At 34.5% G+C, this 16,669-nt stretch overlaps 1 protein-coding gene across 1 annotated transcript; it reads left to right on the top strand.

The window, feature by feature from the left end:
• The first annotated feature begins 8,925 nt into the window (after positions 1 to 8,925).
• LOC104894244 (hypothetical protein) lies at positions 8,926 to 10,033 on the top strand. Its single transcript, XM_010680432.4, has one exon. It carries the CDS (start codon positions 9,249 to 9,251, stop codon positions 9,846 to 9,848), a length of 600 nt encoding a protein of 199 aa, XP_010678734.2. The 5' UTR covers positions 8,926 to 9,248; the 3' UTR covers positions 9,849 to 10,033.
• Positions 10,034 to 16,669: the final 6,636 nt, after the last annotated feature.

Here is a 16,669-nt window from a genome sequence, read left to right as displayed (position 1 = left end):
TAGATATCACCACATTAAGTATTTTCGCCAATAACTTAACCAATATCCCAAAGTAACTTCATAGTTCTCCCATCAAAACAATACTAGAATTTTTTGCACGCGATGCGTGCTTGAATTTTTTTCAAAACAGAAACTCGATTTTCTTCAGCATAAGAGTCGAAATTTGAACATTAGACATACAAGTATAATTGTTTTTAGTTGCAAAATTTGATTGGTTTAGTTTTTGTCACTTAAGTCTCTCACCATTATTATTTTTTATTTTTTTTTATTTTTACTTTCGAAAGTTAAATTCTATGAACAAAATAAAAATTTTATTGAATTTATTTATGATTTCTAATATTGTAATTTTTTAGTTGATTTTTGAATTAAGTACAATAATTCTTAAATTGTAAAGAAAGTGGACACTTTGATTTCATGTCAATTTTTTCATAGGCTGTAGTTTGTGAGTGATTGTTATAATTATATTTTTGGTATTTTTGTTTGATGCCCCTTTGATTTGTAAGTAAATTTGTAATTTAGAATGGGAAGGGGTTAACATAGTCTATTCATTCGGGGACACCATAGCTCCCCCCCTTCCCTTATATAATAGAGATCGATATGTTGTACTTTAATTCTTAAATGATATTTTACATAAACCTTTTTACCTTAATAATTAATCGTTAGTATATAATAGAAAAAGATAGGTCCAAATATATGTAAACGTTTTATTATATATAGGAAACACTATAAAAAAAAAGTAAATAATTTTTTTCCTTGTTTAACTTCTAACTGATTTCACTACAAATACACCTCTATTTTTTCATCATGGCCCACCATTAATTGTGAATGATTCTTGAGAATAGGGATTTGTAAGTAAATTTTTGTAAATGTTTTTGTATGTATTGACGTTCTAGGTTAGTAATTTTAGTTTTTATGTTAATTTTAATTAGTTTTAATAAAGATTCCTGATTATTTGAGTGATTTAATTTGCATGATTTTTATAACGTGATTTCCTCAATTGTATAAGTGATTTGTAAAGTTTCTTCTTTTAAGTGATTTGTGAGTGAGTGTTGTAAATTAATTTTCGGTAGTTTTCTTTGAGTGCCGATTTTGATTTTGACATTCCTTTTGTAATTTAGAAAGGGAAGGGGGGGCAAAATAGGCGTTTCAAAAGAGGACACCATTGCTCCCCCTTCCCTTATATAATAGAGATAACTGACAATATAGAAAGGTAAGATGTGGAATTCGTTGATCCAATCATCAAACATTACAATTTCAATGAGTTAAATGGTAGTAAACTCGCTTAGTTAGAAAAAAACAAACTCCTATAGTGTCTAGATAAATCAGAAATTGCTCAATTTCTAAGTAATTCTGGAATGAGTTGACGATATACGACTAACATTCAGATTTCAGGCTATGACGTACTACTGGATTAGGAAAAAGATCACAAGAAACTTGACGCTTTGACTAATTTTTTAGATCTTACCAGAATTCAACCATTAAAATTTTGCCATTTACACTTGTCTAAACCAATACTAACGGCCATATGTTATGTTTCATGTGTTACTATTTATATAACCAATCATTAGGTGTACCTAATGAAGAGCAACAAAACCACAATTTTTGTGGGGGCCCACTAAAAAGTTGAATCATACGACATAAAATAGTATCATGGGAAGCATTCGGTAGTCTATTATTATTTTCAATCGCTAACAATTTGTCAATCTAATCACAGCAAATTCCTGAGTGATTCACCTAACAAGACTGTGCATTAGGAGTACCAATTTGGTTGTTTAGTATAATTTGTTATGTAATCAACTAGGGGTTCGAAAGTTATAGGCATTGACTTCATATACTATACTACAATATTATACACATATGTATCATAAAAGGTTATGTGCAAATAAGCCGAATGAAAGAGCTCCAAATGAGCAAAGAGTATACTATGCACAAATTAGATGGTAGATACGAGTCTATCATCTAAATGGTGCACACCATTCAACACAATGAACAAAACAACATTAGCAGTGAACAAACTAAGCAAAAGAACAACACACGAGATTCAATGAACATATAAATCAACAATGAACAACAAGAAAAAAAAAGATGAATATAATAGGAAATATCCGATGAACAATCACTCAACCTAATGAACAGACAAAAAAAACATAATGAACAAAGAAATATCTGCAATAAACAAACTAAGAAACATAAAGATAAATGTTAACATAGGAGAATGTCAAAATTGATGGTCATTGGAGAACAATTGATGTATATTAGTTTCACGTGTTTTATGTTTTTTGGGTTGTGTTTTGGCTCGTGTCTACCATTAGAATGGTAGATACGACTTACGAGTCCACCATCTATCAATTGTATACCATGTGTAACTTTGTATTATAAAATTCAAGCGTTAGTGATATATTAAGTGTCTTGATGGGATTGTATTAGAAGATCATAATAATTATATCCTTATATTCTTTAGAGCACAACCAATGGTTGCCCTATAGTTTGGGGTCATTGATTATTCTATTACTGAGAAATGTAATGAGAGAAAGTGAAAGAAAGAAAGAAAGAGAAAGAAATTATTCTCCTCAAATCTGTTGTATTTAGTGCCTCAAACATTATTACAGAAGAGTATTTATAGAAGAGTTAGTTACAACTAACTAACTGCATAAGGAAATATCTAATAACAGAAGAAAACTAAAAGTGACATCAACTAGTTATTACATATAAACTCATATTCCCCCTGCAAGCTGGAAATGGGAAGAATGAACCAAACCAAGCTTGGAAGAGAGATGCTGATGTTGAGGACCTGAGAGAGGCTTTGTGAGGAGGTCTGCAAGTTGAAGAGAGCTGGAAACATGAGAAGTCTGAAGGAAGCCTGAGACCACTTGTTCCCTGACATAGTGACAGTCTCTATTCAAGTGCTTTGTCCTCTCATGGAAGACTGGATTCTGCGCAATGTGTTCAGCAGCAGAGTTATCACAGAATAATTTAATAGGTAGTTGCACTTGATGATTTAAATCTTGCATTAAACCTTCTAACCACACCATTTCAGAAGCAGCACTAGACATACTCCTATACTCAGCTTCAGCAGAAGACTTACTCACAGTCTTTTGTTTCTTGGTTTTCCAAGAAACCAAATGAGAGCCCAAAAACATGCAATAAGCACTCAGAGATTTGCAACTAAAAACACACGAACTCCAATCAGCATCACTATAACCTTGTAGATGTAAATCACAAGCAGCAGGATAATAAAGGCCCAAATCAATGGTGTTATGAAGATATTTCACAACATGAAGAGCAGCTTGCATATGAGGTTCTCTTGGACAACTAAGAAACTGACTCAGGTGTTGAGTAGTATATGAGAGATCTGGCCTTGTGATATTAAGATATAACAGCCTACCTACAAGCTGTCTATATGTTTCAGGATTGGCAAGAACTGCTCCAACATCTGTAGATAAACCTAGACCCTTAGGCAGAGGAGTATTGATAGGTTCACTATGAGATAATGTAAAGTCTTGAAGAATATCTGAAATATATTTCCTTTGACTAAGGAAAGTACCATGTTGATTTCTGAGGACTTCAATGCCTATAAAATACTTCATGTGACCCAGATCCTTGATAGTAAAAGCCCCATCAAGAGAAGATTTTAGAACATCAATCTGAGGTTGACTTGTACCAGTTAAAACCATATCATCCACGTAAACAAGTACAAGTAAAAATTCACCATCTTGCTGCTTGTAAACAAAGAATAGTCTTGAATAGATTGAACAAACCCATGTGAGGAGAGAAACTTGCATAATTCTTTGTTCCATTGCCTAGAAGCTTGCTTGAGACCATATAAAGACCTCTTTAACTTGCATACATCACCTGGCTTTGCTTTTGTATAGCCTAAAGGGGGTTTCATAAACACTTCTTCATCTAAGAAACCATGCAAGAAGGCATTATTTATGTCTAATTGACATAAAGGCCACCCTTTGGCAGTAGCAAGAGAAATAACTACTCTGACAGTAGCTATTTTTGCAACTGGGGAAAAAGTGTGAGTATAATCTTTCCCAGCTACTTGTTGATAACCAACAGCCACCAAGCTAGCTTTATATCTCTCCACAGTGCCATTGGGATTAAGTTTAATCTTGAAAATCCATTTAGAAGCTATAGCCTTCTTTCCTACTGGTAATGAAGTCAAGGTCCATGTATCATTCTTTTCTAAAGCAAGGATCTCTTTATCCATGGCATCCTGCCACTCAGGAATTAAGCAAGCTTGAGCATAAGAATGTGGTTCAGAAATAGGAAGAGAAGAGGTAACAGAGAAAGAATTAGAAGGAGAGGATTGAGGAAGAGTAGAGCAAACAAAGTCTTGTAATTTGATAGGTGGTTTAGACAGTCTAGTAGAGTGTCTGAGAGTAGGAGCATCAGTAGATATAAGATGAGAATCAATGATAGGCTGATGATTGATGATAGGAACAGGATCAGTAGGTGATATATGAGATGAAACAGGAACATCAGGCTCAGGAATAGGATGTTCAGCATCAAGAATAGGAGATGAAGAAGTAGAATTGTTTGGAGGAGAGTGTGAAATAGAAGGAGGAGAAGAAATAGATGATGATAAGGAAGGAAGAGGATTAGATTCAGAATTAGGATTTGAAACTAAGACAGGAGTATGAATAGGATCTGATAGGTCTATGTGATTGTGAAGAGAAGTTACAGTAGGTGAGTTGGATAATGTGGAAGGGAATGAAGCAGTGGGTTGAAAAGGAAATATAGTCTCTTCAAAGATAACATCTCTAGAGACAAAACATTTCTTAGAGGTTAAATCATATACTTTGTAACCTTTTTGTCCAAAAGGATATCCTAAGAACATGCACTTGACAGCTCTAGGACTGAACTTATCCTTTTGTTTATCAGTATTGTGGGCATAACAGAGACAACAAAACACTCTAAGAAGGTCATAAGCTAGCTTGTGATTAGTTAAAGCTTCAAAAGGACTTTTCCAGTTAAGAAGTGGAGTAGGAATTTTGTTAATAAGAAATGTAGCAGTGAGGAGACACTCTCCCCAGAAATGAGAAGGCATGTTGGCTTGAAATTTCAAAGCCCTAGCAACCTCAAGAAGGTGTTTATGTTTCCTTTCAACTCTCCCATTTTGTTGGGGAACACCAGGTATACTTCTTTGATGATATATACCTTTAGTACAGAAGAGATCAAGGCATTGTTCTTGTATTATTTCAGTGCCATTATCAGATCTTATGCTTTTAACAGATTTAGTGTATTGTGTTTCAACATGAGCTAGGAAATTGGCTATGGTTTTATAAACTTGTTGTTTGTTCTGTAATAAGAAGGTCCATGTAGTTCTACTAAAATCATCCAGGATAGTTAGAAAATAGGATGCTCCATGAAGGGTTTTGATTCTATATGGGCCCCAAAGGTCTATGTGGATAAGAGCAAAGGACTCAGAGGCTCTAGAAACACTTCTAGGAAAGGGAGATTTGTGATGTTTTGCAAAAACACATATCTCACAGAAGAATTCAGGTGAATGAGAACAAAGTGAAGCATTCACATACTTCATTCTTGATATAGAAGAGTGTCCTAATCTTTCATGAAGGATTGGAAGAGATAATTTGGATGTAGAATTGGCTCTATGAGGTGGAACATATTTGGCAGTGGATGAAATACAAGCTTGTGACTCATGAGTAGATTGATGCACACTAAGATAATAGAGACCACCTACTTTAGTTCCTTGAATCAATCTTTTACCAGCAGCATTCACAAACATACACTCAGAACCAGTAAAATGAACTGCAATTTTGCTATGATCAGCCAATTTTCCCACAGACAATAAATTATGTTTAAAATTAGGAACAAGCAACACATCATACAGAGTGATATTGGCACATACCACTACAGTACCCATTTCAGAAACTAAAGTGTAGCTACCATCAGGCAATCCAACTTTAATAGCTTTGGCAAGTTTTCTTTTATCAGAGAATAATTTAGTATCATAAACCATGTGATCAGTAGCACCAGAATCAATTATCCATATTGCCTTAAGAAATGTACCTGCCAAGTGAGCAGAAGAGGTCAAGTTGTTAGAAGATTCTCCAACAACTTGCTTTGCTTACACAGTTTTAAGGAAGTCTTGGAACATGGAATGAAGCATAGCACTGTCAACATGGTGAACTGCAGCATCAGAAGGTCCAGCAGCAGTATATTCAAGAGGTGTATCTTCAAGATTGTTGTCAGAAGTAACATGAGCACTCAATTTTCCAGAGTTGGAATGAACAGAAATAGGCCCTGGTTTCTTGTGATACCAGTCAGGGAAGCCAATGAGCTTGAAACACTGATCTTTAGTATGTCCTTTACTCTTGCAATAATCACAATGCAAGTTCAGTTTGTCCAACTTATCTTTCTTCCAGTCTCTCTTTCCACCATAATTTCGTTGCACAGCAAGAGCACTTACTTCTGGAATTAAATTTTGAAATCCAGATATTTGTTTTTGCTTCTCAATCTGTTGAGCTAAAGCAAATGCTCTATTAATTGAAGGCAAAGGATCCATTGACAGAATGTTAGTTATAACATTGTCATAGCCATCATTGAGTCCAAGCAGGAATTCAACTAACTTTTCTTCTGCCTGAAATTCTGTAATCTTCTTCATAAAATTGCAACTGCATTTAGACAGTGCTCCACAACTGCAATCTGGAAAATTCCTTAAGTTCTGGAGTTCATCCATAAACGTTTCATCTTTCCAAAATAAACCACAACAGACATGTTTTCTTGTTTTAATTTCTCCAAATCTTTCTTCAATTGATAAATCTGAGGTCCATTGGACTGACCATACCTCTCACAAACTTCACTCCATAACTGAATTGAACTTTCTACGAAAGTAAAATTCTCACTAATTTCTGGTTCCATTGAGTTCATTAACCAACAGGTAATCAGATAGTCACATCTAATCCATCTATTGAAATCCTTATCCTCAGAATTAGGTTTCGTAATTGAACCATCAAGAAAACCAAGCTTATTCTTCGCAATCAAAGCACGTTTTACATTTCTTTTCCAGCTAACAAAATTAGTTGAATTCAAATTGATTGCAACTAATTTGTTCATAGTTTGATCTGAATTAGAAATGTAAAAAGGATCGTTATAGCTGATACTTACATTGTTATCAGTATTGACTGAATTGACAGAATCTCCAGAATTTTCCGCCATTAATTTTCACAATCTTCAATTTCAAGAAAGATCAATTAACAAATTGATTTTGAGATTATTCGCAGGTCAAGAAGAAACGAACCCGCTCTGATACCATGAGAAATGTAATGAGAGAAAGTGAAAGAAAGAAAGAGAAAGAAATTATTCTCCTCAAATCTGTTGTATTTAGTGCCTCAAATATTATTACAGAAGAGTATTTATAGAAGAGTTAGTTACAACTAACTAACTGCATAAGGAAATATCTAATAACAGAAGAAAACTAAAAGTGACATCAGCTAGTTATTACATATAAACTCATAATTACTTTCTCACTCTTCCACATACCCCACCATATTTTCTCTTTCCTTCAAATCCTTCTTTGCTCCTCTTTTTCTTGGTCCATCATGAAGAGCTGAACATTAATTTTTTGCCCAACTTTTTTCTCTCTCCTAATAAATTAATAATACTTTTACACTCTCTCTCCTCATAACCGACAAGGAGGACAACCATTCGGAGTACTCTTACATCCTCATTTCTTGACTTTTGAGTAGGAGCATCAGGAGTAATTAAATAATAAATTATTACTCGTAGTAATTTATAAATGGTAATAACTTTTTGTGTCAATTGCACATTAAATATGTTTTTGTTTTTCTAGTGCAGGTGAAAGTATTATTTTCAGATTATTTTTGAACATGAATAATATATAAAGAGGGAATGTAAGACCAAAATATTTCGTAAAAGAAAATGTGCATGTTTCTTATTAGTGAACGAATGGCAGCAACATATAAGATGTTGATTGGTAAAAGTTAGTCTTAGCCAAAACCAATATATAAGATATTTTCATCAATCTAAAATGTATAGAACCAAAAAAATCTATCCCAAATGCTTATTACGAAAATCTACTAGTTTATTATTTTTTTCCTTCAGAAAGAAGTGTTTCAAAAAGATTTATTTTCTGTAATTTTCAATTATAAGATATCAAGCAAATGGTTAGAAATTGACCTTTTTATTTAAAATAAGTTAGAAATTGACTTCAAAAGCTTTTATAAAAGAAAAAAAAAAAATAGAATGGAAAGAATACTAGCTTTTTGTTCCTCTAAACTTTATACATATGGAAAAAATCACAATCAGTTCATACTCTTTATATCTCTCAGTTACAAGAAAAATAAAGCCTACCTAATGAGTTAATTCATCATACACCCGGATATATCATGTGTACAGTACATCTAAAACTAATTTCGTTCGTTTACTCATTTAAAACTCTCCTTTTTTAGTATATGTTGCTCATTCGGATTATCTCAAATGAGTTATGAGAAGAAAAAAACCTTGAACGTACTATGTTCACAGTATACCTCGGTGTATAATAAATCTTTTGCAACATAACTATTGTTCTTTTTCTTGATTATGTTTTGTCGTATATATACTTTCTCATTTTTTCACTTGCATATTAAATAATAACATAAGAATTTATGAGATAAGGAAAAAAAAATGAAAAAAGGACCGCATGTGCTAGGAGCAAAGAAGAGAGAATATAAAAAATGTCAATATTCATATGCAACTTTTTAAAATGAGATTTCTTGCAAGTAAAGAAAATATTTCTTCATTTTCTTTCTAAATACAATGGAATATTTTATATATCTTACAAAAAAATACTTTTTTTGTTGTACTTAAAAAAAAGAGGAAGTAAAAAAAAAAGACCGACGCAAAAGAATTTATTTACTTCTCGATAGTGCCAAGATTCTAAGCGGATATTTCTTTATAAAACCAGATGTAGTATAATTTTGTTATAAAATAGATTTGGATCTTAGGAAATAGAGAAAATGAGTTGTGCACTCTCACTCCTCATTTTATCTTCCCTACCGCCCTCCCATGTCTGATAGTACTTCCAGCTCCCACCCCTACTGTCACCCTCCAACATCCTCCCCTTTCTCCTTTTTTATTCTTCTATAAATCAATCCATTATTCCCATTCCTCCCTCTCTTTCTCTTCATTCCCTTTACACCTCTCTCTCTCTCTCTCTTTCCCCCTCACAAACACAACAACACACTCTTTTCACTCTTCACTTTTCATCGCACACCAACATCATGATGGAAGGGAATGGGAATGGAAATGGTTATACCATAGAAAGAATGTCAAAGGAAACCAAAACCGATAAACCGGAATCACCGGAACTCCCAGTTTCCGGTAACCAACAGAATATCACAGACGAAGACGAAGCACTCATCATGGAAACCTTCTCATCTAAAGCCCGATGTTGTTCCTTCATCCCCTGTTTCGGGTCCCGACCCAGCCCGGCCCGATCCGGTGGATTTTCCGGGTCATCATCGTCGCCGTCGATGTGGGAGAGGCTGCAACAGACGGCTGAGATTGAGAATAAGTGGTGGGCTGGGCCTTTAAAGGGCCTTAAGAAAATAAGAGAGTGGTCCGAGATCATTGCTGGGCCTAAATGGAAGACTTTTATTCGCCGATTTAATCGTGGTACTGGCAAGAATGGTGCTGCTTCTGGGAAATTCCAATATGATCCTTTGAGTTATGCGCTTAACTTTGATGATGGACCGGGGCAGAATGGTAATTCCGAGGAAGATGGTTATTTTCCGGATTTCTCTTCTCGTTTTGCTTCTATTCCTCTTTCTTCTCGAACGTCGATGGATTTGGGCAAGAATGGAATTCCTGCTCTTTCTTGATTTTTTTTTTTTTAGTTGTATAAAATTTCTTTACTGAAGATTTTTTTCTTAATTTATCTTTGCTAGGTCTTTGTGACTCTATTACACACACCAAGAAAAAATTGTTCATATGTAACTTTTTTGACTGCGGGTGAATTTACTTAAGTTTTCACCAATTTATGAAATTCAATGGAGTACAAATAATACATATAGTCTTGTATTTTCGGTTTGTTGTTTGTGAGTGGTGTTATTGGTTGGATGCTAATTGCCAAAATATTACATATTATTTAGAGAGATAAGCGTACAATATTACTAAGAGTTGGATTAGTAAAAGAACAAAAACTGAATTATGTTCAAGCTCAAAAAAAACTACTTAAACGGTTATCCTGAGCACTTTAGATTCGCTCCTGTTTAGTGAATAAAGTTTAGCTGTTAGAGTTTAGAGTTTGCTGTTAGAGCTTTAACATTTTGTTTAACAGATTTGACGGTTGATTTGACAACTTTTTCTATATATGTGTTTGGTAATAATTAACTGATTACTAAAAGCTTTATCGTCATTTGTTTGAGTAAAATGACATTTATAGATATTTTAACTATGTTCGAAAACTGTCCAATCTTGACTTTGAAGTCTAAAGTTTCAAAAGATTAACTTTAGGCTCGAAATGGGCTCAAGACAAGCTTCACTTTGGAGCTGCAATTTGCTACTATTGTATTACCCTATTATCACCTATATATAGTCTTAATATCTAACCTTAGAATACAAGCATTTCGAAACTTTTGATACATTTAGCATTAAAAAATGTTACCAGGCAGTATTAATATTTTTTACATAAAGCGTCAGTGAAGTGTAAAATAATCCTAGTTTCATAAGAAAAGAAAAAGTAAATCCTAGCAATCATTGAAGATTCAACATAGTCTATGATCTAGTTATTTGACTACTAAGGACAGAGCAATTAGCGCCAATCATTATCAAGTATTGTCATCGAATTCCAGGAAGTGTAGCGTTGGCATATGCTTCGTTTATCCCCTGTTGAGTTGAGTATAGGGACACACATCGCACTATATAAAAATAATTAAGCATCAGTAATCTCAACCATTTGTGCTTTGATTTTCAGAAATAGAAAATGATAACCAAACGGACCCATCCACCATTGTGATCATGTTTCACTCTCGTTGATATGCCACCTAAGTGTAGGCCCTTGACATAAGTTGCTTTCATACTAGATAAATCATTATTTTCTCACAATTAGATTAATTTTTTGCCTGAATTTTTGGGTCACGATATTTTTCTTTTGGTAGTTGGATAAACAACACAATTTGTACTTATTATTGCACTTTTGACTTCTTTTATTTGGTACCAAATTGTTTTTTGGATTCTACATTTTACTATTATAGTTTGTACTTATTATCTATCATAACATTTTCTTAAATAAAACATTAGTTTTGATTTAATTAGGATTAGTAGTTTGCCTCGTGTACATGTCTGGTGCATCAAGAATTATTCAGCTAAGGTTTGTGAGTTATTTTGGCTCTTATGGTCAAAATTAAGTCGAAATTGGAGAAAAACAACTTGAACCTCGTTTTACATGTCAAAAAATGCCAACTTATTAGTATTTTTTTACCAAATTGGACCTTAAATTTGGTCGTTAAAGACAAAAATGACTCTCAAAACCTTTATTACATAAAATTAGATAAATTTCTAACCCTATTTAACCCCCAAACTAACGTATTATTTAACATAATATTACGATATAGAATTAGTCCAAACTAAAGTGGTACCATATATAATCCAAAAAAAATGGGCACCAAATGGAAAAGCCTAAAACTACAGTGGTAACAAGTGGAATTTTCCAATAAAAAATATATCAAAGCATGATGCGCAGTCCTTTTGATGACTGAGACGAGCTTCAGTTTATCAAACTTTGTATTAGTTTATGCCAAATGCTTATTAGTTTAATGTATTTTATTAGTTTATGGTCATTGACTTATCAGTTTATGCAAATATGCTTTAGCGATTTGGTAGGTGAGCACTTTTGGCTCCCTACTATCAAATATCGCTTCTACATCTTTTGATGACGCATTTGCAATGTACGTGGGATGAGTTACACACTATATGCTCTCTCATGTGGGCAGTATGCTTTTGTCGTAACAAACACATTTTCAAGCAAGATGATGTAGATGCTCTTAGGGTGGCTGCGAGTTTTGTGAAACTCGTGAATGATTATTGTTTGTATGCGGAGAGCGTGTTTAAGTCCAAAGGTGGACTGTCAGCTCCGACTTTCTCATGGTGCAAGCCCCCTGATATGATGCTAAAGGCCAACTTCGACGCACACATTAATCACAATGGGGAGGTGGGTTTGGGTGTGGTGTTTGGCAACTCAATCGGTGATGTGGTTGTGATGGGGGTGAGGTGTGTGGTTGCGAAGTGGTTCTCTACTACGGTTAAAGCTACGGCGGTGTTGTATGCGCCGTTGAACTTGTGCGACGATTTGGCTATGTAAAGATCATTTTTGAAGGGGACTCTTTACTTGTTATTAGTGCTGTGAAAAACAAGTATGATGCTCGCCTTTATTTCATGTTTTTGATGATATTAATAAATTGTATTTGAACTTTGAGTCCTTTTCTTTTCTCATGTGAAACGAGCAGGCAATGTTGTTGCCCACCTGTTAGCTCATTGGGAGTTTTTATGCAACTTTGAGGTTGTATGGTTTGATTCTTTTCCTCAAAGTATTACTACTCTGGTGGAACTTAATTTAATTTAAGGATAATTTGTCAAAAGGGACCTTAGAATTTTTTGTTTTTGCGAGAAGGGACCTTTAAAAAAAAAGTTGGCATTTAAAGGCCAAACAACAAAAAATATTGTGACGAAGGACCTTACCACCGGTTTCCGACTTTGACCAATCTTTTCAGACATTGACTTGCCTCAATTTCTAAATGCACTCCTATTCTAATTTTTCCCTCTTTTTTTGCCCTACTTTGACAAATTTTTCCCTCCTAATTTCCCTTACTTATATCTGCTTCTTTGTACCCCAAATACCATTTCTGCCTCATCTCCCATTTCTTATCTCAATTTTGGCTCTTTCAATCAAAGGTTAATTAGGATTTTGCAAGCTTTTGTTCAAACCCTTTTCATTTTTGGATTATTTGTAGTTGGGAATCTCCTTCTTGCTCTCCTACACTGCTTTGCTCTGCTTTTCCCCATTTTCGAAAAGTTTTGTGTTAGTGCAATGAAGAGATTAAAGATGAAAACTTTAATAAAGGATAGTACAGTGAACTTACCTTTTTGCAATTCATCAGTTGGATGTCTTTCAATATTCAGCAGCACACCATCATTAATGGTGGTTTTCAAATTTCGGAGAGAGAAAGAGAGAGGGAGAAATAAAGGAGTTCAAGTGACAGGGAGTTGGGTTTGTTTTTGGTATTTAGATGGAGTGCAGTTATAAAGTTAGGGAGTGTCATTTAGCAATTGAGGCAAGTCAATGCCTGAAAAGATTGGTCAACGTCGGAAACCGGTGGTAAGGTCCTTCGTCACAATATTTTTTGTTGTTTGGCCTTTAAATGCCAAGTTTTTTTTTTAAGGTCCCTTCTCGCAAAAACAAAAAATTCTAAGGTCCCTTTTGGCAAATTATCCTTAATTTAATGCCAAATTTCCCAAAAAAAAAAAAAACAAATTTGGACAAATCGTTATTAAGCAATATTTTCCTCTAAAGATCAAGGTGCACCCGTAGTGTGCACAACACTCCAAAACTTGTGAGCCCACAATTTCCACATACTTCCCAAATAAATAAATTAAATTATAAAAAAACTTCAATTTTTTTTTAAAAAAAATCTAACCGGTAACTCCCGGTAACCAAGTTCTTCCCGTTACAAAACAACCACCCTTATCCCTCTGACTCACTCTCTCTCTCCCAATATATCCCATTAAACCTCCCGCGCCCTTTCACTTTCTCTCCTCACTGCTTCTTCAACGCCGCAAAAACACACACACAAAATCCCCAAAAAATGTCAACGGAAGAGAGAGTCATCACACTCGAAGAAGAAGACGAATCTCCATCCAACACCACCACCACCACCACCACCACCTTCAACCACCGTCACCGTTGCTGTTTCAACTTCCCTTATTTCTGCCCCACTTCCACTCGCCACGTCACTCTTGGGGGTTCCACCACTTCTTCACTCTCCGATCAAACGCCGTCGTTTTGGACACGCTTCCGCACCGCCGACACTCATAACCGTTGGTGGGCCCGTCCTTTTAAGGCCTTTAAGAAGATTCGAGAATGGTCTGAAATCGTCGCTGGTCCTAAGTGGAAGACGTTTATTCGTCAGTTTAATCGCCGACGTCATAACCACCGTCATCATCATCACCACCATAATTCTAATGGGAAATTCCAGTATGATCCTTTGAGTTACGCGCTTAATTTCGATGAGGGTCCGGGGCAAAACGGTCATTTTGATGAGGATTATAATGGTCATTTCCCTGATTTCTCCTCTCGCTTCGCCGGTGTTCAGCAGAATCCTCTTTCTGGTACTCCCAACAAGTCGTCTGTGGATTTCGATAAAGATGCGCCGGAGTGTTAACGTGCGCCGCGGGCGAAGTGTGATTGCTAATGTGCGCTGGTTGGTGCTGGAAAGTGACGTGTCATCGAGGGTAATTTTGACTTTTTTTAATTTTATTGGTGGGTTAAAAACAGCTGGCCAATTAATATATATACTCTTTCTTTTATTATTATTTTAAATTCTTTAAATATTGTAATTTACATGGATTTAATTTTATAAAAGTAGTAGTAATAGTATAAGACAAATGATAGTTTTGTTGGGTGGAGGATATATAGGAATATAAAGACAAAAATAGTAAGAAGGGTGTGAATTGTATAGAAAGGGACGAGTGAAAAGAAAGGTTATTTTAGAAGGTAGAAAGGGACGAGTGAAAAGAAAGGTTATTTTAGAAGGTAGGGACTTGGGAGGTCTTTTTTTGTTTTTGTGTGGTGTAATTGTGTAAATGGAATGTAATATGTTGATTGGATTTTATTTTGTTTGGATTCGAGATTAATGAAAGTGATAGAGTATATTGTTAATATTAATGATAATATCAAAGATATCTTTAAATATCATTGTTTGGAGTTTTACTCATGATTAAATATTTCTCTTCATGTTTTGCAACTTGGGTCGATACAAGATAAAAGAGTCAATACAAGAAGAACTAACCAAATTTTTATACCTAAGATCTACGGCAAGCAATGAGCTAGTTCATGAGCAACCCGTGGTATCTCACATACTACTAGCTTGAACAATGTCTTACTTTTAGACCTTGTTTGGTTGACAAAATAAATTATGGGAAGTGCAAATTACTAGAAAGTAGAAGTATATGAAGTTGTTTGGTTGACAAAATCATGGGAATTTCCACTTCTTAGGAAGTTCTACTTCCTCCAATATGAAGGAAGTTACTTACCTAGGTCCCCCTAGATAAGTAGAGCTTCTCATAAGAAGTTTTATTTTCCATTATCAACCACACAAATTTACACTTCCTAGGAATTTCAATACATGGAAAAAATAACTTCCCAGCAAGTATGATTTTACAACCAAACAAGACCTTACTATAGCAGCAATAAAGGAGAAAACTTACGGGTTACAAGTTACAGCTTACAAGTAAGGGTAAGAGAGTTAGAATGATAGTTCACATGCTAGGTTTCTAGTTAATTGAATTTTAGCCATTTAACTACGTTCGGAAGAATTACATAATACCCACTTACTAGAAATTGGCAAAATGTGTCAAATTGATATGAAATTATTATTATGGTTTATGGCAATAAAAATTACATAATACTGAGGTTGTACTTTTATCGGAGGTGGGATTAAATCATTCTTTTTCTCGGTCTTTTTAGTTAGATGAGTATTCAAAAGCAATAATACACATATTTAAGTGGTCGTTTGGTATACATGTGAATTTAATTTCCATGAAAAGTTTCATTTTTTGGGAAGTTATCCCCTTTTGTAATTCTTACGAAACTGATTAATGTGTTTGGTTGACATTAAGAAATTTGTAATTCGTAAGAAATGATGTGAGAATTTTGAATGACCAAGGATGGGTTAAGTGAATAAACTCCCACGTTTTGTGAGAACTTCAATTTCCGAGGAATTTTTATTGCCGCAATTTCTCTATTTCAGTCAACCAAACAACTAACCAATTCAGAATATCATGAAAATTTCTATTGCCTGCATAATTTACTATATATCAAACAACTACTAAAATTGTTATTGTTGTTTTTAGAAGAAAGAAACTCCTTGATTTTAAGCAGTTTTAGAGCAATTATGATACAACTAAAAAAAAGGAAATAGTACCATGAAATTTGTTTTCTTCCCCATTTTCAATTCCCCATAACAAAGGGATGACGAGATGCAAGATGCGTTTGAAAGAGGAAACTAGGGGAGGGGCGGTGGCATTTCCATAAACAAAGATCTAAGATGGCAAGATGCCAAGATCCAGTCATCATATTCATATGTCAGTCTAACACCAATACTCAATTAAATTATCATATATTTGACATCTTTAACATCGTATGTGCATTATTATGGCCCCCTGATTACTGAATGCCCTGAACCACGTCGCGAATAGTCGGCAAATGTTGGTACTCATGCATATGCATATGCATATGCATATGCATGTCATTACCATCGAATTTTGTTCTTTTTTGAGGTTACCCAAATCATTGTGTCAATTTAATGTCCACCCAAAGTAAAAATAGTCGCAATATCTAGTCAAGATACCAAACAGTCGAAACTCAAAACATCTCCTCAAATAGCTATGATTTCTTTTTTCCATTCTGCAGAGGAACTTTTTTTCT

This window comes from Beta vulgaris, chromosome 5 (genome assembly GCF_026745355.1).
Source record: "Beta vulgaris subsp. vulgaris cultivar EL10 chromosome 5, EL10.2, whole genome shotgun sequence".
Lineage (NCBI taxonomy): Eukaryota > Viridiplantae > Streptophyta > Magnoliopsida > Caryophyllales > Amaranthaceae > Beta > Beta vulgaris.
Note: the sequence above shows the minus strand (reverse complement) of the source record. Positions and strands in the feature narration are given on the sequence as shown.